We start from the raw sequence: 25,550 nt of genomic DNA, 5'->3' as shown, positions 1-25,550 counted from the left end.
ACATTTCCTACCTCCATAATCCTCTCAAGAATCCATTGTTTCCCTCTCATCCAGCCTCCCTCTCTCCTGATTCATCAGGACGCCGAGGTGGCAGAAGCCCAGCGATTGGCCCAGTCGCTCAGGAGGTGGCCAAGCCTCCTCCCAGCTGTAGAGCATCAGCCAATCATCATCAAGCTGGCAGAGGGGCGGAGAATGGGGGATTCAAACCTGTCGGCTCCGTTTTATGTATTAAAAGCCCTTTATTTTTGTACACTGTATGCTCAGCTTAGTGAAATATTGCTGCTTTGCATCCTTTTCATCCTTTTCAGCTAACTCTAAAATCATCTCGGTGGCGCTTCCTTCAACTTTGGTGAGATTTCTTTTGGGAACTTAGGAAAAACCTTTTAAATTGGGCTTCTCTTTGCTCACCATTGTAGCGAGCCCTCTTTGGTGGGTCCGCAGTGTCTCTCCTTCAGGGCCAGACCCTTTTAAATTCCTCCATGATTTCAAGAGTCCAAAAGTGGCAGGCTAAAACCCGGATTTACAAGGCCTGCTGCCTTCTGTGCTAAAGAATGCAAAGAAAGCATTCTCTCTATAATAGGGAAGATGTATGCCAAGCTTCTCCTGTCTAGGCTAGAGTCATGGGTCAACCAAAACAACATAATTGGCATACCTACAAATATTTAATAAAAAATAAAACAACAAATGGGAGCTGAAAACCCTGGAAGAAGTAAGAGAATTTGATGAAAAAAATGAGCTGGTTCCATTATCTACAAACAAATGAATGCTTCAAAGAGGCCCAAAAGATAGGCTTCAACTCCCAGGAAACAAGTTGGGATATTGTAATACAAAAGGAGAAAAAGGTGATCAAAGTACTCTACCAAAGATTACTAGAGTGGGACACGGTGAAGGAACTAATAAAAGAAAATATGGTCAAATGGGCAGTAGACATTGGGCATACCATTATTTTAAAGGAATGGGAGCACGTCTGGAAGATCAAATTAAGATATGCAAGAGCCACCAACATAATTGAAAAGTGGTACAAAATATTCTACCGCTGGAATTTAACACCTCTACAATTATCCAAATTCTATAAAACATACAACAATCAATGTTGGAAATGTGGGAGGGAATTGGGTACTATCTCCCACTTATGGTGGAGTTGTAAAATAATAAAGAAATATTGGGCATTAATTCGCAAACATACTAAAAAAATAATCAGTGTTAAATATGGCATGAAACCAGAATACTATCTATTGAACATAACCAATTTTGAATTGGGGAAAAATGAAGATAAGATTTTATTTTATTTGTCTGCAGCTGCGAGAATTACAGTAGCCCAGAAATGGAAAGAAGAGATCCCTCCCTAATTGAAGACTGGCTATCCAAGATAATGGAATATATGAATATGGTCAAATTATCACAATTATTGGAAAATATAAATAAAAGGAATCAAACCAATTGGGAACCACTTAGAAGATATTTGCAGGAAGAAATGAAACTCCACATTTAAATATTTAAAGAAAAAGGGAACCAGAAGTAACTAGTTAGCAAACTCACTGAAGAAAAAAACTCAATTTATTTGGAAGATTATCTCTCTGTGGATTGAACTGGAAGCACCTCCAACCCTCCCCACCTCTCCGTCTCATCCCAACCCACTCTCCCGCCACATCCCTCCCCCCATTCACCCCACCTCTATACCCCCCCCCTCCAATTTCCCACTTTTATTTCAACCCGATTTATTGTAATCTGAAAACAGAGGATAATAAAGATGATTAATTTAAAAAGATTGGCCCCAAGCAAGCAGGATTTTCCAAGGGGAAATCAACATTAGATCAGGTCCACATCTTGGCTCACCTAGCCAACAAATACTCTAAAAATTGTCCTAACAAACTAAACGTAGCATTCTTGGACCTCAAGGGGCATTTGACTCTGTGAATAGAAAAAAGCTTTGGGAGAAACTAGCAGCCCTTAATATTGACCCAAGACTTCTCTTTTTTATTAAGAAACTGCACAACCAAAACCTATGCCAGGTAAAAAACCACAAGAGATTCTTGTCGAACTAGATCCAGGTCCAAAAGGGAGTCAAACAAGGGTACATACTAGCCCCACTTCTATTCAACATCTTCTTGCATGATGTCCCTATAGCCCTGGCCCAAGTGGATGGGCATAGCCCCAAGATTGGCCCAAAACATGTTTCCCTCTTGCTATCTGCGGATGATGCAGCCCTACTATCCCTCTCCCATGTGGGTTTCCAAAGACTACTGCACAAATTTGTTGACTTCTGTGAGACGAATGATCTGCAGGTGAATTATGATCAAACCAAGATCCTGGTTTTTGGGAAAAGCAATAAAAAACAAGTCTGGAAGATAAAGGGCCATTATATCGAGCAAGTAAAACATTTCAGATACCTAGGACTTTGGTTCAGTAACAACCTGTCATGGTCCACTCACTTAAAATATACACTGGCCTGGGCCCAATCAAGTGACAGTGCTATCAGGAGGTTTTTCCATTCCAGGGGCAACCAATATATCCCCCCAGCCCTGCAAGTTTTTCAAGCAGAGGCGATGTCACAACTACTCTATGGGGTGTCCATTTGGTTACTCCCTAAGAACAGTGCCATCAGATCCTTCCACTCGAAATTCCTCTACGAATTATTTGGTGTCCCAAACTGTGTCCCGTATGCAGTTCTATGCCTAGAATCTGGCCAGTGCTCTATAGAGGCCACTATCTGGCTAAACTTCATCAAATTTTGGTTATCTATCCACTACCAAAGCCTGAGCAGCTTTCTGACCCAACTCACCTTGAGCAAACTCCATCACTCCAAATGCTGCTCAACAGTTCTAGCAAAGATCAGTGAATTGGGCTATAATAGCCACTTCTTGAACTTGCTAACTTTCATTGAGATCTTTACCCTTCTTAAAAGGAGGTTGCTAGAAAGGGATTCTAACCTATTGTTGTGCTTGGGCAATAAATCCTGTTCACCTATGAACATGGCAATTCCATTCATACAGGGAAATCCAGCCTTTTCTGTTGCAGCACTCACCAACCCCTCTTCCATGAGAGCCTACATGCTGGTTAGATTTAATATTATGCCATCTCCGCTCCATAGAGGAAGACTTCACAGTCTACCGAGCAATAAGAGCCTTTGTCCCTGTAGCACAGGACAGCTGGATTCTATCTTGCTTCTTCTTCTGCACTGCCCACTTGACCGGGAACCAAGATCTAGCTTACTACCACAAGTTATAGATCCCTTGAAAGACCACCGTGACCCAAAGTAATGATGCTTCTAAATTGTCACGATTTTAACGGCTGCCTTTCAGTGGCAAGATTCCTGAACGAAGTCTGTAAACTGAATGTGCAGCAAATGTGAAGTTCCCTTTTCTATGGTTTGTACTGTATTTTATCCCTTTTTGCTAAGTACTATATGCCAATAAAGGCTGATTGGATTGGACTGGATTGGAAATGCTTAAGAGGCATTTCAGGAGCCTTGGGGCGGAAGGAGATTTGGGGGAGTCATTCACACCCAGATTTTATTTCTGACACCTCTTTCCTGATCGAGGCCACCCCAGGGGCTTCGCCGCCTGAGGCCGAGGGGCAAACACCTCTCTTCCTTAAGGGCATTGAGTTTGTTCAGTCTGTTCCACTTCCTATTAATCTCACATCGTAATGAGTGAAGAAGATCTCAGGGCCCGTCTACATTGGTTTAGCACCACTCGAACTGTGGCGGCTCAGTGTTGTGGAATCATGTGGACTTTAGTTTGACAAAGCCCTGAGCCTCCTGCACCAAAACGTGTTGATGCCTCGTCAAACCACAGATCCCAGCATCCTGTAGAATGGAGCCATAACAGTTTAACTGGGGTAGAACTGCATTTATTCCACAGTGCAGATGCATCAAACTGCACAAATTTTACAGTGTAGATCAGTGGTTCTCAAACTTACTAATGCCGTGACCCCTTAATGCAGTTCCATATGTTGTGGTGACCCCCAACCATAATATTGTTTTCGTTGCTACTTGAAACCTGTCATTTTATTACTGTTATAAATCGTAATGTAAATATCCAATATGCAGGATGTATTTTCATTCACTGGACTAAATTGAGCAGAAATACCCAATATGCCCAAATGTGAATGCTAGTGGGGTTGGGAGGGGGGGGAGGATTGATTTTGTAATTTGGTAGTTGTAGTTGCTGGGATTTATAGTTCACTTATAATCAAAGAGCATTCTGAACTTCAGTATATATATATTTCTATAAGTAAAATGACTGTTGTTTACTTCAACAGCGAGTTAATTCTATAGCACAAATGCACTGTAGGCCACATCGGCACTGACCTTCTCGGTCAAACTATAACTGCCAGGATTCCATAGCCTTGAGCCAAAGCCATTCACATGGGCTCAAAAGGCCTTCGTTCGACAGTGTGGAGTCACCCTATGACTAGGGAAGGCACATCTTCATTGCTCTGCCCTTTTGGGGTGTTTGCTCAAAGAGACTGGCATTGGCCGGCTCCAAGCATCCTGTGCATTCTTCCCTGGGATGTCTAGTTTGGCTCTGAAAAGAACAATCTGCAAACAATCTTTGACCCTTTGGGTGGCCCTTCCTTCCCTGGACCCTTCTGCCTTTCCCTCTCCTTCTTGGATTGTGGTCTCCAGAAACGGGCACAGAATGGGACTGTCACTTCCCTCCATCGAGACAAGCGATTCCTGCTGATGCCGTCTAGAATCACATTGGCCTTTTTAGTCACAGCTTCACACCTTGGGCACATTTTCCATTTTGCAGACTACTAAGAACAGGGTTCGCTACTATCCACACTTTTGCATTTCCACAAGGAGCAGATCCCCCAGCGAAGCATTTTAAAACACACACACAAACTATTCTTCTTAACAAAATTTAACAAACTTTATTGGCACAGCCATGTCATCCTGGTCACAACATGATCTCAACATGACACAGTTTAATGACACACACATTTGCACAGACTACGATCCCTTCCACACGGTCCCATTTCCCAGGATCCTATACCAAATAATCTGTTTATCCCAGATTATCTGGAAGTGCAGGCTCATATAATCCAGTTTAAAGCAGATAATCTGAATTTGGATCCTGGGGAATAGGGCAGTGTAGATCCAGCTTACATAGTAGCATTGTTGTCTTCTCTCACTTCTTTCTCGTAGGCCCCCATCTACACTGCCACATCATCCATTTTGAACTGCAGTTAACCTGAATTCTAAAACTGGATTATACGGCAGTGCAAATGAGGCCTTTGGCTCCATCTATACCGTACATTGTATGCAGTTTGAACTGGATTATATACTCGGTACAGACATATATGGATGAGTCTACATTCACCATACAGTGCAGATCAACCTGCATGAAAGGGTCAGTGTGGATGGGGCTGAGTTGCAGGTCCTGGGCAGTTTGGGTCTCCCTCCCGAAAGGAATCTAAGGAAACACCACATTAAAAAGAAATGGGTACATTTATTCTAGTCAGACATTAAAGGATACAATATTAGACTATACAAATCCACAAGATAAAACTACAATACACAGACTAGGGGGCCTCTTTCACTGCGCTGTCCAAGGGCGTCTCTTCCCCTCCAGCGGCTGGGCTGTGAGTCCTGGGATTTGCAGAGGAGGGAGGGGGGCCTTGGAGACCCTCCTCTGCCAGAGAGGCCTGGGCCTCCCTCCCCTGCAAGCCCCGGATCCACAGGAGGCAGCCAGAGCAGCCAAAGGGGAAGAGCAGCGCTTCCACAGGGCAGGGGGATCCTCTCCTATACAAGAAAGACAATCATATTACATGGTAAATAACAACAAACATACACTTTAACATTTTACAAGAGAACGAGATATACAAACACAGTTATCGAAGTCCTGTCTTCTCTCTTCTTGTTCTTACAGGCGCCAGTCTGGGTCCCTCAAAGTCAAGCGTCCCACAATGGTTAGGCTCCCTCGCTGATCAGGGTCCCTTGATGTTCATGTCCCTCGATGGGTCACTGTCCCTTGGTGTCCTCCGTCCAGGAAGGCCCTGCAAGAACCACAAGCGGTGTCAGTGGGGAGCACTGTCCCTCCTCCTCCTGCTTCTCCTCCATGGCCCCCATCAGCTAGGCCTCCTTCCACGTGAGTCCAGGTGAGGCGGGGTGAGTGGGGGGCCCAAGATGAACCCAAGGGGCATCAAGGCCCATCGGGAGACACAGCTCCAGAGGAGGGGGGATGGCCACCTGCTTGACAGGTTTGTCCAGGCAACTGGCAGCCACTAATGGGCCGGCCTTCCTCAGAGGCTACACTGGTAAATACAAATGCAATTCCAATGCGGCTCCTGGGGAAAGCTGGCCCATCAGTGGCTGTCACTTGCCTGGAGAAACCTGTGAACAAGGACAACCTCAAAGTAGTCACTCACAGTCTAAAGCAGTGTTTCTCAGAGAGTTCCAGACAGCAGTTTAACCCGGAACAATGACATTTTAAAAACGCGAATGTTCCCCTGTTCTAGTTCACCTCCCCACTTCCCCCAAAGTGTGTGCTTTCCTGGAGGGGAGGGTCCACATGCCCTGCCAGGTTTTCCCACAGGAAACCAGGACAAAGAAGAAAACTTCTTTAAATATCCCTTTAAAAGGAAAATAACTCACCCTGCCACCATTTGCCCTTCTCTGGAGTTCTCCTGGGTCATGCCAATGGTGCACCAAGGGGGAGGAGGCAGGACAGGAGCAATTTTCCTCCCCTTCCCCCTTTGTGCATTCTCTGGAGAACTCCAGAGAAAGGAAAATGGGGGCGGATTGTTTTCCTTTTAGAAATGCAGTTTTAATAGGTTTGGGGAGGGTGTGTCTTACATTTCTGGGGCTCCAGGAGCCCAAGAAACCCGAGGTAGATTGTATAGAGAGGAACTGGTTGTCACGCGGCGCAATCCTCAATCCCTTCTACACAGCTCCCTCAGCTGGAAAGACGCAGGTCTTCTGAATGACCCATGTCTTTCCAGCAGTTAAATTATCTCGGCACAAAGCAATCTTCATTTAAACCCGTCTCTTTTGTGGGATGTTGTGTGTCTCCAACCCTTTTATTTGTCAAATTTGAAGGTGCTGCCCCCTATACAGTAATCTTTGAACAATCATTCAAAGATTACTGTATAGCTTTGGCAGTGAACTGAGGCTGGTATGGGTCTACACTGAGCATATATATGAGCATATATATTTATATCTAGAAGTTCAAACTGCATTATTTGGCAGCATAGACCCAGCAACAGGTAACATCTAGAGTGATTGGATCAGGTCTTCAGAGGCAGCTTTGGCTCCTTTCTTCCTCCCTTGAGCCCTGACTCTGGATATAAATACCTGGGGATGAAGTCCCTGGTTCCCTTGGTTGAATGGTCCATTCCTTTGGAGAGTATCTTATAGGATCCCAGACGTTTCTGTGCAAAGGCATAGGCTTGCACTGCGTGATGCAGAAGGATGCCTTTAGACCAGAGTTTCTCGAACTGCTCCTCCAGATGTTTTGGGGCCCATCCAGACAGGCCCTTTATTGCGGAAACTTCCACAATAAAAAGTGGACCAGATGACATTCCGGTCAACCCGCAATTAATTCACCACAAACCAGGAAAAGCTTGGTTTCTGGTGAATTAATTAGATAGTGGATTTATTCCATGCCTTCTTGGACGGCGTGGAATAAAACCACTTCTTCCGGTGTCTGGACTGCAGTTCTTGGAATCACATTTGTCCAATCAGTGCATCCCACCAAAAAGGCCAATTCCATTAGCGGTGCAACCGCCTTTCACCAAGTGGAGTGTGGCCTCTCGATTTCCCAGGACAGGTGGGGGCTGTGACCCTGTGACTCTCCTCTTGACCCCTGCCCTCTTGACCCTTCTGACTGGGTGGAGACAGGGGACAATGGGGTGTTTGAGGGGAGGAGCTCAGGAGGAGGGAGGCCTGGCTGCGCCTCGAGGGCAGGGAGAGGAAGGGCGGCACCCCTGGGCTGGGCAAGGGGAGGGAAGTAGGGAGGTGCCCTTGGGATGCCACCTTGGGGGGAGGAAGGAAGCGGTGGTGGCATCCCAGGTCGAGAGGGAGGGGTCAGGGTGGGGGAGTCCGGAGGTCAAAGGAGGCGGGGCCCAGCCCAAGGGTTGGAATGAAGGCCCAGGGAGCAGGTGGTGGCCCCTCCCCTCCAGGTCCCCCAATCCCCCACAGAACAGAACAGAACAGAGCTCAACAGAGGGGCCTGAGGAGGCCCAAGCTGTCTTCCTTTTCTGCTCTGCTCCAAGGGACCCTGGTGGCAATGGGGCCCAGAGCGGGGGCGGGCCTTCTGCAAAGGGGCAGGGATTCCCTGGGCCAGGGCTGGGCAGACTCCCACCTCCTTAACGCTACTTCCCTTTGGGGCTGCGGCAAAGCTGGAGCAAAGCGGAGGTCTTCCTGTGACACGCGGGGAGATCGTGGTGTTCCTGCAAAGGACAGAGAAAGGAGCTCTGGGTGAAGGAGACTCCTTTCTTCTTTCCTCAATTCCTTCCTCCTTCTCTCCTTCCTCCCTTCCTTGCTTACCTGTCCATCAGGCGGGTGGGCGCTTGATGTACTCTGGGGGGTACCTTTCTCGCCTGCAGCCTGCCACCAAGCGCCGAAAAACAGCTCGCAGCCCGTGTCGGGAGTGGAGGGCGGAGGCCCTGGCGAGGATGGCCTTGGTCTGCCAGCCAACTCTCCTGACTTCAAGGTCATGTTGGGCAAGGAGATCAATCAACCCTGGAAGGAAGAAAGGAAGGGAGGAGGTCAACAGGTGAGGGACGGCACACGGCCTCCCCAGGACCCTCTCTTCCAAGGCCCAGTCCCTCTTGGGCTGACGTACAGGCCTCGTAGGTGCAGGTGTTCCTCTCAGTGCAGGTGTTACTGTTCTTGTGAAGCACGTGACCTGGAGAGAAGGAAGGAGGCAGAGAAGAGAGGGACCATCTCCCTGAGCAAAGACCATTCTGGAGCTCCCTGAACCCAACACTACACTCAAGGGAGGGGGACGCCCAGGAGGAGGCCGGGGAGGGGGCTTTGCAGGCGGAAGGAAGGGAGAGAAGGGGAGGGAAAAATGGGAAGAGGAATCTGATCTTTGCTCTCCCCTCAAAAGGCTCCAGGTTCCAGAATGAGCTTCAAGAGCCTTCTGCATCTCCCAAGGTGGAGGGAGAGAGGTCTTCTGGGGAAGAGGGCACTCCTGCTGCCCCAGAGACTGAGCCAGGAATGGGCACAAAGGGGGCCAAGGCCTCCACCCCGGTCCCTTACCGAGCAACATGGCCGCTGCCTTCTTTGCCGAGGGAAGCTTGCTCTTGAAAAAAGGCAGGCAGCCATACACCTGCTCCTCCAACTCACTCCTGGAGCTGCAGTGCTGGATCTGGAGGAGAGAGAGATGAGGCAAAAAGAGGGGTTCCCTATGCCTGCTGGGCATAAGGCCCCCCGAATCCCCGGCTTCAGTACGGGCGCTGACCAGGTGCTTGGAGATCTTGTGAAGCAGCTCCTGCAGGATGAAGGTGTCTCCCGCCAGAACGCTGTCCTCCAGGTGCCATTGCAGGACCTCCGCCATCTCCCTGAGGGTCTCCCTTGCAGTCTTCAAAGAGGAGGAGGAGATGGAGGGAAGGAGTCAGGATCACTTGGAGGGCAAGTGACCCCTTCCTCGCTCCCTTGACCCCTGTCCTGAGCTCCAAGGCCTTGAGGGGCCAGTGCTGGGCCTCCCTCCCACCTTGGCCACCTCCTCGTCCTCATCCTCCACGTGAACCAGCACCGTCAGGAGGTCGTGGATGGTCTGGCCCTCCTGATGTTGATGTTCTGGGCGCCAGAGAAGATGCTGGAAACATTCCAGGGCTGCCTTCCGGATCTTGGCAACCTCCTGAAAAAACGAAGGAAAATAAAACTTTCTTTCTCCCCCTTTCTTTGTGTGAAGCCCCTTCTCGGGGCTTGGGAAGAGGGGGAAATCTACACCCTCCCCAAAATGGACCAGGGGCCAAGACTCACCTGGTGGAAGAGAGGGCGGCATCCGGCAGCCAGGGGAGCCTTCGTAGGGCCCTGGTCTTCCTTGTGCAGCAGGGGCCCCAGCTGGCCAGCCAGGCCCAGGAACTCCAGCACCACGTCGATGTGGGGGGATTGCAGCCCCCCGAGGACCCCGTGCAGGAGCTCCTGGAGGCTCATGGTCTGCAACGAGAGAAAGGAGAGCCATGCCTAAGAGGTCCCCTGCAGAGAACGCCTAGACACAGGCCTCCCCCTTGTTTGGGGAAGGGACCTCCTAGGACCTTCTGTATCACAGTGGTTCTTCCTACAACCGCAAGAGCAAGGTCTGCTGGATCTAGGCTCAGCTGGCCCTCTGTGTGGTGTGTGGAGCCGGGGCTGTGCCTGACTTACCTCCCTGTAGGTCTTGCACAGAAGGAGAAGGCCCTGCCTGCTCTGATGTTGTACGGCCAGGCTATGATGTTGGAGCCAGGTCGTGAGCAGTGCCCAGGTCTTCTCCGGGGAGTGTGGGCACCTGCCAATGTGCAGCAGCTGGAAGAGAAAAGGAGAAGTGTGAAGAGCTGGAGCCAGGAAGGGAAGCACTGCCTCTCCTCTCCTCGACTCCCCCGCCCTATCCTAAGGCCCCCTTCCAGCCTAAAACCCAGGTTGACCAACCCTCCTCACCTGAATATAGAAGGCCACCACTCCGGCCGAATGCTCCAGCGGCGCTTCTGTTTCCCAAGTGGAACACAGGTGCTGGAGCAGGGAGGAGGAGGACTTGAGGAGGCTCCTGGAAGACAAGAGGGACCCCGTGATGGAACCCAGCCAGAGAGACCAGGCTGTGCCTTCTCCCCGAACCCCTTCCAGCCCTTGGCTCCTTACCGCAACTGGAGGGCCATTCCCTCAGGGCAGATGCTGACACCCAGGACACCCTCTTCAGCAGCACGATGATGATCTTCACCAGTCCTCTGCAGGAAAATGAAAGAAAAAAGTTTACTTCCCAGTGGAGGGTTTGAGTCCCCTATCTGGCCACCCAAAAGGCCTGGGAGCCCCACTGAGCCTTCTCCCCCCTCCTTACTCTGGAGGAACGTAGGTGCTGCTCCAGTTCCTGCTGGGCGCCTCCAACCCAGGCCTTGTGACCTCGATGTAGTTGGTCACCAAGGCGAGCAGAAGCTCCAGGGACCAAGCCTCCAGGCGAGTGCTGTCCTTGATGTATCTCACGATCTTGCCGATAGCCTGCGGAGAGAAAGAATGAGGGTTACATGCCAGGAGGGCTCCTGCTGAAGGCCAGGAAAGAGGGCCCGCTCTCCTTCCCCGGCCCCCCAAAGACAGGGTGCGGAAGGGGATGTCCTTACTGTGGCCGCATCCAAAGTGGGGCTGCCCTGTTCCTTGCCCTCCCCGGCCAGCCAAGGGCCCTCCTTCACCTTGGCCAGGAACAGGTCGAGCGCCGCCTCCACAGAGCAGTAAGGTGAATTGAGAACGGCGCACATAAATTCACCACATTCCCTGCGAATGAAGAGAGGGAAGAGGGAGCCAGGGTCAGGGTCAGGCTTGTCTCCAACCCCATGGGGACAGGGGAGTGGCACCCCCAGGCCCAGCTCTCTTACCTCCCGTTGGACTCCAGATAGTGGTCCGTGGCCATCTTGAGATGTTTGCGTGCCACATAATCCACAGCCGGCATGGCCTCTGCAGAGGAGGGACTGCGGAGCAGCTGGCACAGACGGTGCAGGTGTTCTTGCGCCTGTAAGGAAAGAAAGAAGGGAAACAGTGGCACTCGGGAGACATGGAAAGTCTCCTGGGACCAAAAGTGGAAGGAGAGGGATGGTGAGTGAAGATGTGTAGGATGCCTGTTGGGAGGCATGGGACATTGGGGTCCCAACATACCTTTCTTGTGGCTAAAGAGAAGTCTACCTGAAGGCCGGACATCTCTAGGAAGATGTCACCTGGAAGGTCTATGCAGGAGACCCCTCTCTGCGTCCTGAGGAAGGCGTTGGGCGATGCCTCCTCGGTGGTTGTCCCAGGACTTGTGGGGGGAACTCTGGGCCTTACCTGCTCTACGTCCATGGAGGACCATCTCCGAGGCTTCAGGGCCAGATCTTCCACTTCCTCATGGCCCAGGGAGCTGGAAGAGAGGCATAAGGAGGCATAAGGAGGTGAGGCCTGGTAGGCCAGGGACTGAGTACAAGGAGGGGTGCACGGTCATCCCTCCCGGCAAAGAGCAACGCACCTGCTTGAACTTGGGAGAGGGTCCCACACCTCATCCTCCAGGCTGGGGATATCAGCTAAAGTTGCCTCTTCAGGGTCCTGTAAGAGACAATTAGATAGAGAAGTGAAATAGGGGCAAAGGGGAAGGAATGGGAAGACAGCTCAGGGGAGGAAGACTAGAGTAGGAGGAAGAAGTTTAAAGGAGGGGCAGGGAGAGGAAAAGAGGAGGGGATGCAGAGGAAGGAGCCCCCCCTTCCTTTTCCCGCTTCCTTCCCTTCCTTCCCTTCGATGTCTTCTCAGGGGGCTCATCGACACTGCAAGGAGAGAGAGAGACAACAAGACAAGATCAGAAGACATCCTCTCCTCTCTCTCAGCTGGAACCCCCCCCCCCACCAAGCCCCCTAGAATAAGGCTACAGTCGGAGGCCCCCTTGGCCTCAATTGAGGGAGGGAGGGAGGGAGGGAGGGGATGTCTGCCTGCCATGTGGCCCTGAACCTGGGAAGGGATGTACCTCTCATTTTCGAGGTCCTGGGCCGCCCACTCCTGCACGAACAGCTCCGAAGGAATACCAACCTTTTTGGAGCCCTGTTGAGGGGGAAGAAGAGGGAAGTGAGGGCTGTGCTCTTTGCCAAGCCTCCCTCGCTCTTTCTCCCTGAGAATTGGACTGAAACCCCCAGCCTTCCTCCCCAGTGACACACTGCCTGGGGCTGTTGGGACTTGCACTCCAACTACAGTTGAGCACTGTAGGAGGCCTCTTTAGCAAAGGGCAATCTAGAATTCAAGGGGTCTTGGGATGGCCCTGAGTCTGAATCCATTTCCAAAGGACGAGGAGAGGCAATCTCCCCCTTTTCCAGCCTCTTTCTTTCACTCACCAACTCCCTGGGTAGTTCTTTCTGTGGAGGAGTTGGGATTGTCTCCGAGATGAAGCTGCTAGAAAGACATGGGAAGAATGCAACGTCCTGGGAGGGCCCCCTCCAGATCTCTGGGCGCCAACCCCCCAACCCCAGCATGCCCTCACCCCAAAAACATGGACAGGAGGTACCTCTCTGAAGTCTTGGAGATGGCCAGGCTCCCCCTCGCCACCACCAGGCTGCTAGCCTCCAAGGGGGGGTCCTCTCTCTCCAGAAACTGCAGAGAAAAGAAGGGGGTCTCAAGATGTTATTGGAGAAGGGCTTTTTCTTCTGCCACAATCTCTCTCCTTCCATCCCATTCTTTCTCTCAGGGCTGGAATCCCCAGACAGTGCTGGACTTCAACCCCCAACATTCCTCCGCATTGACCATGTTGCCAGAGGCTGCTGGGATTTGCAGTCAAACAACTCCTAAGGGCTCCAGGATTCCCACCCGTCTTCAGAGAAGGCCCACCTGGGGACCAAAACCGAATAGCCTTACTTTCTTGGATACCGACCACTGCCTTGGCCCAGCTTCTGTGAGAGACAGGGAGCAAATCGGATGGAGGAACCCAAGAAGAAAAGTGGTCCATCTTCTTTTTGACTTTACCCAAGTCAAAAAAGAAGCACAATTAAAGCTCTGGCAGGCCATGCAAATAGAATCTGCGAACCCCACCTCCTCCAACGTGAACCATCTAAACTGGGTTCAACAGGTCTATGGCTACTCCACCACCAACATCAAAAGAGCTCCAAGACTGAGAACGAGCCACGAGAGTAAAGACAAAGATCCACCCAGAGGAAACGTGTTCTTACCAAACATCAAAGGAACCACTGACTACAGAGAGAGAAGCCGATGAACAAACACAACCTACAAACTATCTACAGACCCACTAAGGAAATCCAACAAATGCTACGTTCAGCAGAGGACAAGAGGGATCCTCTCACCTCTGCAGGAACTGCCGTATACCATGCAGCTGTGGACAAATCTACATAGAGACCACCAAATGAAGCATTGCCCAGACACAAATCAAGGAACATGAAAGGCACTGCAGACTAATTCAGCAGAGCACCTGATGAACCAACCTGGGCACAGCATATTATTTGAGAACACAAAAATGCTGGACCACTCTGACAACCACCATGTCAGACTACAGAGAAGCCATTGAAATCCACACGCATGTCGACAATTTCAACAGAAAGGAGGAAACCATGCAAATGAACAATATCTGGCTACCAGTATTTAAAAAACTGTAAAATCAGGACAGTAAGTAAAGAACAACACTCCAAAAACAGGGGAATTCCAGACAGGAAACAATCAGAGCCAGCTAAGCACCTCCTAACAAAGGATTCCCCCAGGCAGGAAACAGCCAAGCCTTGAGCTGCAAGGTAATTCAATGCCAATCGAGGTGATAATTTTCAACATTCACACTTGTCTCAAACAGACAAGAGTTCTTTCTCCCACACGAGACATTTCACGGACATATAAACCACTTGCCTTGTTTCCAACAGACCTCACAATCTCTGAGGATGCTTGCCACAGATGTGGGCAAAACATCAGGAGAGAATGCTTCTGGAACACGGCCATACAGTCCGGAAAACTCCAATCAACCCACTTCTTCAATGGCTTTGCCCAGAACTAGACACAGGGTTATTCCAGGTGAAGAGGTCTGACCAAAGCAGAAGGGAGTGGGACTAGGACATCCCTCCATCTCAACACTGGGCTTCCATTGATGCAGCCTAGAACAGCCTGGACTTGGAAAGCTGCTGCAATATACTCTTGACTCATGTTCACTTTGCAGCCTGTGCCATCCGATGGAATTAGCACTGAACTGGTTTTTAATTTTAAATATTTATGACTGTTTTATAGTATGATGTTTTTGTTTAAAATATATTTTTATATTTTTATAATTTTATGTCTAATTGCACTGTTCAACCTATGCTGGAACCCGCCCTGAGTCCCCTAAGATTATTATTATTATTATTATTATTATTATTAAATATTTTATTTCTCAATATTATTCACACATTAATAGAAGTAGTTTCATCGTGCCAGCATTCTTGCAAAAACATATCAGAAAGGCAAATGTCGCTTTTTCACCTGATGACTTCAACCAGCATTATAAATATTTGCCCAAACCAAAAGGCATTTCAAAATCCCCCCCCCCCCAAGTACCCCCGTTTTGTACTTTGGCTATCACCCCCCCCCCCCCTCCTGCTGAGGGGAGCGGGTAAGCATACATGTAAGACGTCTACTGACATTGTTCTGTAGGGATATATGTGGATTAACTTTGTTATACTTGCTCCCCCCCCCTTCCCCTGTCCTCCCCTTCTCCTTTCACAATGTTATTTGTACAACTTGCAAAATCCTAATGAAAAATTATTCAAAAAAAATGAGAAGGTTCCTGAAGTCAATCTCCAGAGGAGACTATATGTGGCATCTTAGTTACTTAGATCTGGACCTAGGCAATAATCCACCCTTTGAAATTATATCTGGAAACATATTGGTAGCTAATTTGAGTCTTATCACATAAAAATAATATGATGACTTGGGCTAGGTTTCATCAGTAGTTTGGCTGCTGTATTCCAAACGAGGTGGTGTTTCTCACTCACTCTTCCTAGTCCAGATCCATAGCTAATATCCTGATCCCACTATGCTGTTAACAGCACTATATTCTATTTCTGCTACAATGAAATTCTAGGATTTGCAATTTATGGAGAGGAGGAGCTGTGCACTCTTATTCAGGGAGTTCTTAGGCCTCACTAAACTATGAAGCCCAGGATGCTATCATGGCAATTAAAATAGAATACAGCACTAGAGCAGTGCAGTGTGATAAAGGAACCACTTAGATGTCACTACAACATGGATAATGATAGAACAGCCAGATTCCTTTCTGCGGAACCGAATTGACCTATGAACCCACTCATAGGTGATTAGAAGGTGACCCAGATGACTCTCCCTGCCTTTTGTCCAGCCAGAATGTGTGAATGAGACCCCTCCAGACACGTGTGAGCTAAGCAAGCTCACATGCCCAGTGGGGAGGGAGCAGAGGCAACAAGGGACCCCAATTTATGTGTAAGACCTTGCTGCAGATTATCTTGAAGGGACAGTGCATCCTGCTTGGTTGGGCTTCAGGAGATATCTGTGGGATGGGACTCTGCCAGGCTGGCAATATGGTGGCTCCACAGAAGCCAGTTGCCACAGTGGTGAGAAGAAGTAAGGGTCTATCCCTTTCCCCCCATCCCTCCAGCACAAACCCCATCTTCATGGCAACACACACTCACCACTCTTTTCTTCTCTCTAGTTAAAAGGACTATGGTCTAGAACAGCAAAATTGATAGGTATTTCCCTCAAAGTGAGTGATGGGAGGGCGAGAATGCATTGATATGTTGAGGGAGGTTTTCTCCTCACGTGTTCAGTTGGGGAGGTGACCCCCAATACCTACGATACCACTGCATGTGCAAAGCCATTCTTTTGCTGGGGAAGGAAATAAACCTTGAAGATGACAATATAATACAGCTATGATGGCACACCAGGAAGATCTAATGAGAAACTAAATGTGTCTGGCTATTTTCCCAGTGACCATCGGTATGCCCTAAATTACTTTAATGCCCCCAAAAATGATACTCTACAGACAAGACTAAATTAACCAAATTGAGTTTACTGAATAAACAGGGTGAAATAAAACAAGGTATACTGAGGTATCTGAGGTAACAAATTTGATAGAGTTAGAACAGTGAAATATAAACTCTGAGGTAACAAACTATAAACTCTGGGGCAAATATATTCTAATCTAAAATCTATAAACTTTGGCAAATGTAACTATTCTATTACATGTATATGAACTATCTATCTATAAGGCAAATATAACTATTCTATGGCAAATATGTGATAAGGATGGCCTGTTCAAATTGCTAGGCCAGACCAGACACTATCTGGCTAACTAACTTCAAGCTATGACCAACAAAGAATGCCATAAGAAGTTCTATCACCAGCCCATTCTGGCTCTGAGTCAGAATGGGCTGCACCAACTGAGCTCGGCCTCTAGGGGGAACCTAAGCTTCTCCCCTAAACTTGGCAAAATGGAACAGTCCAACAGGCAAACAGGGAAATAAACAGGCCGAGACTTCACAACAGCCTCCATGTCCATTTAAGATTAAGATGAGATGGTTTTTAAAAGAAAGTAGCAATAAACTATTGTGCCACATACTAAGCGATTCAGGAGGGTGTCATTGGATGCTTTGGACAATTTGTTGAATTCCGAAAGTGCACAACGCCAGTTTGAGACCAACCAAAACTATCATTGCAACATAACCGTGTTAGAAGGTCTTTGAGCTCCACTAAAATTCAGTTGTATCTATTCACACTGTCCTAATGCAGATCACATGAATAATATACCTGACTCTGTTTTATTTATTATGCTTGTTTTTTTTCCATAGGAAAAGTTGTTCCAATGTATTTCAGTTGTGAAAGTAAGTCGTTCATGTTTTTAAAAGTTGGGGTTTAATGCAAGCTCTGAAGTAAATCAGTTGAAGACCAGTGTTTCAACTTAGTTCATTGGCTTACTTACACATTTCGATAATATTTCAAGAAATATGGGGTTCTGAAATAACACAATCTTTTTGCAGTGTGGGATTTTAAAAAAACCCTCATGGGTAAGAAAAGCCACACTATACATATTTTTATCACTTAAAAAGATGAACTGTGAACATATTAGGAATTTGTGTCCTGGGAATTGACTTGTCCATGTCTGTCAAGGTGAATGTTGTCACTCAGAGACAGGATACCGAGGGAGGTATCTTTAGGCACAGTAGCCTCTGAAGATGCCCTGTTGGAGACTCCTGTCTTAAAGGCCTTCTAAATCAAATATTAATATATTTCGATACAACAAATAAGTCAAACCTTCACTCCTGATGAGGTTTTGGATTTTAAAGATTCTGACTGTTTACAAAGATCTGGAGTTTAATTTTACCAGTGAGACACCTGCTTGTGCTTGTGCTCTGTGCTGAGAACATTTTATGCTGGGTTTGTATGGTGACATAAAAGTAATATTTTCAAAAACATGAAGTATTACCACTAATCCCAAATATCTAGCTCTGTGATACATTTTTCCTTACATCTGATCCTGAGCTCTCAATTCTCTTTATTAGTACCTGTAATGTACAGTGTGGAAAGTATACATCAGGAAGTTGAAGAGAACTGTGTACAGTTCTCATTCCTATCTGCAAATCTGCGAGGTGTATTTCTAACTGGCTTTGTGGCTGTAATGAGGAACAAGGACCTTCTACAAGAGCTAGTGTTCCAGGTAAAGATATTCTCGTTGTGCGTTAGGCTCTTCCTTTGGGGTTAAGGGTTTCCTCATCATTTGTTTCCAGCTCATTGTCCCTCCCTTCACAAATCCTTGGCCATATTGTCTTTGTGGATCTCTCCCATTAGTGTCTTTCCAACCCAGTGTCATATTTGGAGGCATTCAAGATTAATCTCCGCTTCCCATTGTCAAGTGTAGTTCCAACCAAAAATATATCTTCTTTAGCTTTGGGGAAAAAAACCCAGGTTAACATTGTCACCCCTGTGGTGTTTGTTTTGTTGTTTGTGCCCCTGTTCAGAAGATCTTGCTTCACTTTCTGTCCCTGGGATAACTGGATTTTGAAAAATGTGGCTTGTCTTGGAAACAAGGATTGGTGATGAAGCTTCAATGGAGAGACCTTTTCCCCTTGATGACTCTTCCAAGAGTGCATTTCCCTTCCTGGGGGTAGATTTCTCTCACGTCCGTTTGTTACAACCTTGTTCTTGCTTGAGTGTGCTTGTAACTCGGGGACTGCCGTCACCCATTGACTGGAAAATGTGTAAAAGTTATTTACAAATTCCTTTCTCCTTTGAGAGAAAGAGTGAGAAAGTCACCCTGCCAAAAGAAATTCATTACATTGTTTTGTATTTCAGGACAAAAAGTTAACTTGCAACCCCCACCCTGCTTAAAAAAAAAACATTTTGACCTAAAACATTTTCATTTAGAAACCAATGCACTTTAACACAAAATGCACAAATACAGTGTTCTTTGCATTAAGGTTATTGTGTTTTTTCCCTGCAAAATCCAAGGTACTTTTGGTGAAAAATTAAAATCTCCAAATATGAAGAATAATTGAAAAATTGCAAAAAAAAATGAGTATTACATTATTATTATTATTATTATTATTATTATTATTATTATTACAGTCTTTTCTAAATTGCTGCCTTTCGCCCAATCCTGGGACTCAGGGCTAACGTTATAATTCTATTAAAATGCAAGTGTTAAGAACCATTGAAAGTATGCCATGAAAAAGAATAAGAGCAGTGGAATGAAAACATTTGCAACTCTTTTGTTCTTGCAATGGAGGATGAAATATGTGCAAATTTTCTTCTTTGCACCACAGCAGTCATTGTTGCTCTTTTACAGAATATTATTCCATGGAAGCCCCTTCACACATCCTTCAAAGGAATCTTATCGGCAGGAATGTTTAGGAGATTATCTGATTTATAATCTTTTTCAGTTCTTGTGGGTTTTTTCGGGCTATATGGCCATGTTCTAGAGGCATTTCTCCTGACGTTTCACCTGCATCTATGGCAAGCATCTTCAGAGGTCTTCTGGAGCTGGGAAAAAGGGGTTTATATATCTGTGGAATGACCAGGGTGAGACAAAAGGCTTTTGTAAGTTGGGCTAGGTGTGAATCTTTACAACTGACCACCTTGATTAGCATACAATGGGCTGACAGTGCCTGGAGCGAACTCTTCTTGAAAGGTGATTAGATGTCCCTGCCTGTTTTTCTCTCTGCTGTTTTAATTTTAGAGTTTTTTAATACTGGTAGCCAGATTTTGTTCATTTTCATGGTTTCTTCCTTTCTGTTGAAATTGTCCACATGTTTGTGGATTTCAATGGCTTCTCTGTGTAGTCTGACATGGTGGTTGTGAGAGTGGTCCAGCATTTTTGTGTTCTCAAATAAAATGCTGTGTCCAGGTTGGTTCATCAGGTGCTCTGCTATGGCTGACTTCTCTGGATGAAGTAGTCTGCAGTGCCTTTCATGTTCCTGGATTCTTGTTTGGGCGCTGCGTTTGGTGGTCCCTATGTAGACTTGTCCACAGCTGCATGGTATACGGTAGACTCCTGCAGAGGTGAGAGGATCCCTCTTGTCCTTTGCTGAACGTAGCATTTGTTGGATTTTCCTGGTGGGTTTGTAGATTGTTTGTATGTTGTGTTTCCTCATCAGCTTCCCTATGCGATCAGTGGTTCCCTTGATGTATGGCAGGAACACTTTTCCTCTGGGTGGATCTTCATCTTTACTCTTGTGGCTTGTTCTTGGTCTTGCAGCTCTGAGGTGGAGTATCCATTGGCCTGTAGAGCCCAGTTGAGGTGGTTCAGTTCATCTTGGAGGAGGTGGGGTTCGCAGATTCTTTTAGCACGGTCTGCCAAGGCTTTAATGGTGCTTCTTTTTTGACTTGGGTGATGGTTGGAGTTTTTATGTAGATATCTATCTGTGTGTGTGGGTTTTCTGTAAACGGTGTGACCCAATTGTTGATCAGGTTTGCGGATGACTAGGACATCTAGAAAAGGCAGTCTTCCTTCCTTTTCTTTTTCCATAGTGAACTGGATGTTAGGGTGGATGCTGTTAAGATGTTCCAGGAACCTGTTGAGTTCTTCATCTCCATGGCTCCAAATGGTGAAAGTATCATCCACATATCTGAACCATATAGTGGGCTTTTTGGTTGCTGTTTCAAGAGCTTGTTTTTCAAATTGTTCCATGTAGAAGTTAGCTATGACTGGGCTGAGAGGGCTCCCCATAGCTACGCCATCTTTCTGTTCGTAGAATTCATTGTCCCACTGAAAATAGCTGGTGGTGAGGCAATGGTGAAACAGCGCCGTGATGTCTTCTGGGAACCTCTGGTTGATGAGTGCCATGGTGTCTGCAACTGGGACCATGGTAAATAGAGACACCACATCGAAGCTGATCAGTTTGTCATTTGGATTTAGCTTGAGATTGCTGATTTTTTCAATGAAGTGGGCTGAGTCCTTGATGTAGTGTGTTGTGAGCCCAATGTGGCTTTGTAACTGTGCAGCAAGAAATTTGGCTAAGTCATATGTGGGGGACCCAATGGCACTCACGATTGGTCTGAGTGGGGTGGAGTCCTTCTGGATTTTGGGGAGTCCATAAAGCCTGGGTGGAAGGGCTTCCGATTTACATAGCTGCTGTCGTATGTCGAAGTTGATTGAGGAGTTTTTAATTAGAGTGTTGGTTTTTCTGGTTATTTTGGAGGTTGGGTCTTGCTTAAGTTTTCTGTATATAGTAGGGTCCAGGAGTTTTCTGATCTTCTCCTTGTATTGCTCTGTATGCATGATGACTGTGGCATTCCCCTTGTCTGCTGGCAGAATGAGGATATCAGGATCTGAATTTAGGTCTCTAATGGCTTCTCTTTCCTTCCTAGTAATGTTACTGGAGGGGAGTTTTATAATCTTTTTGGCAGGAAAATTAAAACTAGCCAGTGGCTATCTATTTTATGTTTACATCAGTTCTCTCACATGAACTGATTTAAAGGACAGAACCAAACCAAATTCATCCTCAAAATTACTCAACACTCCTTCATGCTCTTGATTCAGATTTCATCACATAGCAACCCTTGCTTTCATTTGTGTGCCCCTAAATCCCTGCATTTAGGTCCATGTAACTGGTTGGCATTGACATTACCTTTTTCTTTATGCTATTAGCTGGAGGAGTCACTTGAAACCTCTGGCCAATGCAAGCTGAAGGCAGACAAGCCAGAATTGCAAGATCTGGTGGAGAATTTACAAGATCACAGTGGAGTCATCATCCCTGAACTTGCAAAGGCAGTTGTTTATTTTCTAGAAGCCTTGGATGGTAAGGATCACAATGTCCAAAATACAGTGACCATTCGAATGTATGTCACTAAAAGACCTTTCAGCCCATGAGCCTCTTCTGATTCCGTTGTACAGATGTTGATCTTGCAGATAACTGCTGCATTTAAAATCTCAAGCTGCTTGAAATTTCTCACAGCTCTCTCATGGCCTATTCTCCTAGAGTTTCTCACAGATTTGCCCAGTTACTACTGTGAGAGGACAACCACTCAGTGAAAAAGAGGTTTCTCTTCATTTGCATGTCCCAGCATGCTAGAGCAAACTATGGCTCTTTCTTATCGTACTGCTGATAAGAATAATCTTGTCAGCTCTCTGCTTCAGCCATTCAGCCCTAGTATGGAACCCTTTCCTTCCATTGATTGTTTTGCTCTCTTTCTCAGAACTGCAAGAAGAACAATTGATGCTCTTGGAAGAATCTGTGGAAAAGAAGATTGTGCCCAAGCAGCTGGAACTGGTGAGAACTCTAATCACACATTCCCTACATGTTTTACCAGACATGTTAATATTTATTTATTTATTTACAGTATTTATATTCTGCCCTTCTAATCCCGCAGGGGACTCAGGGTGGATTCCAATGTACACATATATATGGCTAACATTCAATGCCAAAGATACACAACAGATATAGACAGGCAGTCAGAGGCTATTTAACTTTTCTGGCCACCAGGGGAGCTTTCGCTTTCATCGTCCATCTGCGACACTGATAAAGTACTTCCGTGTTCCCCGCATGCTTTTGCTGGAGTGCTTTGCTGGTGTCTTTTTTATGGCCTTGTAAATTAGTTAAATTAGCCTCCCCACACATAGGTGGTACCTAATTTTCCTACTTGACAGATGCAACTGTCTTTTGGGGTGCAAAGGTCGACAACAAGCTACACAATTGGTCGGAAGTTCACTCTGACCTGGGCTGGCTTCGAACTCGTGACCTTTTGGTCAGAAGTGATCTTAATGCAGCTGACACTCAGACTTAATAGATAGTAGATACTCCTTTTACAAAACTGAAATAAATGTGAATTCTGTGGAATCCTAGGATTTGCAGACAGTTTTAAGTTTTAATGCAGCAGCAACAAACAAAAAAAACACCACAGGATTCCATATGATGCATCCATGCCGATTAAAGTGGATCAATGGCACTATAACTGTGTGGTGCAAAAGGGCATGAGTTCATATGAGCCTTCCATATACATCTGCCTTTCTAAAATGTAAAATGTAATTTGCCTGCAAGCTTCTCAGCACTGGCAAAGCTAACTATGGCAAAAGAGTTCCATAATCAAATTGTGATATATGGCTGTACACTATAGTTTTTCCAAAGAACAACAATGATTTTTTATTTACAATGAATATTTTGACTTGTGTGGTTTGATTTTGCTTCTTTTATGTTTCCAAAGATCGATATCATATTAGAAAATATTCTAAGCAACGATGAAAAGAAATTTACTGTAGATGTCCAGCTCTTATCTGAAGAAGAGATGCTTATAATGGGAGCAATGATTGAATTGAGTGGAGTGACCATTCAGAAAACCCAAGCTCATCTTTCAGGAACAGGAGAGCCTGCAGCTTTGGTGCCCTTGTTTGTGGTTCTTTATGTGCTCTCTCTTCTAACTAAGCAAGAAGACGACTGAATTCATCATGATATCTGCATGACTAAGCTGTACACATTTATCTGGGAAAGTCTCATTTATTTCCAAGCTTGAAAATATATATTTTGGGTTCAACTCCCACAATCATGGGTTGGGCAAATTGCAGTTCAGAAAAGTAACTTTTTCCAGACTTTCCTCAGTGCAGCTTAGTTCTGAGCAAAACCGTTATAGGGTTATATTGTAGTGCAGATAGGTATATACGGCCTTGCTCTTAAATCTTCTTTGCACTGTATAGCCTTCTTTTCAGTCACATTTCTCTCTAGGAATGAAAATTAGTAGTAATAAAATAATTTATTTTCTTTGCAAAAGACCTTAGGTTGCATGCCTCATTCAACCCTTACTGTGCTGTTACAGCTGTACCAGAAGCTCCCACTTTATTTGCCTTGTATTAAGTCTTTGCTTGCAGCCAAGGTTTGGGATTTTGCAGAAGGGTGGCTTCCTGTTAAAGTTTGTGGTTATAGGACCGGCCACCTGTCCATCATCATTAGGTTCCTTAGTTCCGCCCCCTTTTGGGTTTTCAGAAGAGAAGGGAGCCATTTTTAATCAGTTACACACAAGGAAGCTAGTCTATAGGACACAGACAGCTCGTCCCGTAGGAAAAGCTTCATTCCTGAAGATCATCTGGGGATCATCCGGTGATCATCTGGGGATTATTCAGGGAAACAGGAACAGAAGGAAAGGATCCCAAAGGTTCTGGCTGAGAGCTCACAGCCTCTCAGCCTCACAGCACCAGAGGGGAAAACAGCCCTGAAGTTCCCACAGGACAGCATTACAAAACCACTGAATTCCAGCTGAAGTATCTTCAAGCCTTGGCTGGTAGGTTTACTCGATGTCCAGACGCAGTTAGGATCGGTAGTAAGACCCAAACCAGCGAGGCCCAGATAATAGACAGCCTGGGAGAGATTATAAAGGGTTCTTCCTCATGCTGAGAAAGTACAGTTAATCCAAGTCAGTGCCAGTCTCTTAAAGACTAGAATAAGAAAACCTTGAAGTGTTGTTTGAAGATTTGTTATTTGTTCCTTAATAAAGTCTTTGTTGTACCATTAAAGACTGTAAAGACCATCACTTCAGGAAATCCCTAAGAATCTCTCTTTGAGGCACCCCAGCTTCCCACTGGGTTTAAAGTATACGTCCTATAGAATAAAGACAATTTGTTCAGACCCAGTGCACGACAGAACACTTACCATTTGCAATATTCCTTGTTCTGGTAGAAATTATATCTCCTGATGATGGTAGCCATCATGACCATCTATCTCAAATAGCCACTGCAAATTATGGCTAATTTTCATCCGAAGTAGAACCATCCAGTCTCAATTAAATGGGATGGATAGATAGCTAGATTGTAGATGGTCATATGCTTGTTTTACCATGTTTCTCACACCAGAAACGACTTGCAGTTTCTTAAGTCGCTCCTGACACGACAAAAAATGTTGTAAACATGAAAACACCATACAAGTCCTGCATGTATGACATGCTTCTTTTTTCAATATCCTGACTACTTTAAAATTACCCTATTTCTTTTATTCTGAGATAATAATAACAACAACAATAATAATTTTATTTTTATACCCCGCCTCCATCTCCCCTAAGGGAATGGGGCGACTTACAACGGATGAGCCCAGAGAGCACAAAGTTAAAAACATAACACCATAAGATGCCATCAAAATAAAACCAAATCAAAACATATGACAATAAAACATAACATAAAAACAGTACCATACAGAACGATAAAAGTGCTGAGTTCAGAGGGCTCTGGGTTTGTGCAAATTCCTAGACAGAGCTAAGGGAAAGTGCAAAATTCAGAAAGACAGGGCTGGGAGGATAATGTTCATGGGCATTAAAATGTCAGGATTGTAGAGCGGAGGGCCATGTTAAAGTGCAGAACTTAGGTAACATTGGGCCATTTTTTTGGAACTGCCCAGTCACACTATTCCTCCTTGTAAACATCTCTACAAATGGGGTGCATCTTTATATACATAAATTTGTTTGTATATATGAATAAAACTTTTTTCTC

The 25,550-nt window shown here is 46.1% G+C and overlaps 1 protein-coding gene across 1 annotated transcript; it reads left to right on the top strand.

Annotated features, from left to right (window-relative positions):
- Positions 1 to 18,171: 18,171 nt before the first annotated feature.
- On the top strand, positions 18,172 to 24,674 carry LOC137097260 (gasdermin-A3-like). Its single transcript, XM_067469505.1, has 4 exons — positions 18,172 to 18,302; positions 21,732 to 21,882; positions 22,280 to 22,353; positions 23,285 to 24,674. The coding sequence occupies exons 1-4, from the start codon at positions 18,264 to 18,266 to the stop codon at positions 23,516 to 23,518; spliced, it is 498 nt and encodes a 165-aa protein (XP_067325606.1). The 5' UTR covers positions 18,172 to 18,263; the 3' UTR covers positions 23,519 to 24,674.
- Positions 24,675 to 25,550: the final 876 nt, after the last annotated feature.

Source organism: Anolis sagrei, chromosome 6 (genome assembly GCF_037176765.1).
Source record: "Anolis sagrei isolate rAnoSag1 chromosome 6, rAnoSag1.mat, whole genome shotgun sequence".
NCBI classification, from domain to species: Eukaryota; Metazoa; Chordata; class Lepidosauria; order Squamata; family Dactyloidae; genus Anolis; species Anolis sagrei.
The sequence above is the reverse complement of the archived record's forward strand: the minus strand, read 5'-3'. Positions and strand labels throughout refer to the sequence as shown.

Bases quoted from the DNA above. Each gene is read 5' to 3' on its own strand.
- LOC137097260 (XM_067469505.1), top strand. From the start codon at position 18,264: ATGAGGAACAAGGACCTTCTACAAGAGCTAGTGTTCCAG. The intron at 18,303-21,731 runs GTAAAGATATTC...TTATGCTATTAG, and splicing joins TACAAGAGCTAGTGTTCCAG to CTGGAGGAGTCACTTGAAAC. The intron at 21,883-22,279 runs GTAAGGATCACA...TCTCTTTCTCAG, and splicing joins TTTTCTAGAAGCCTTGGATG to AACTGCAAGAAGAACAATTG.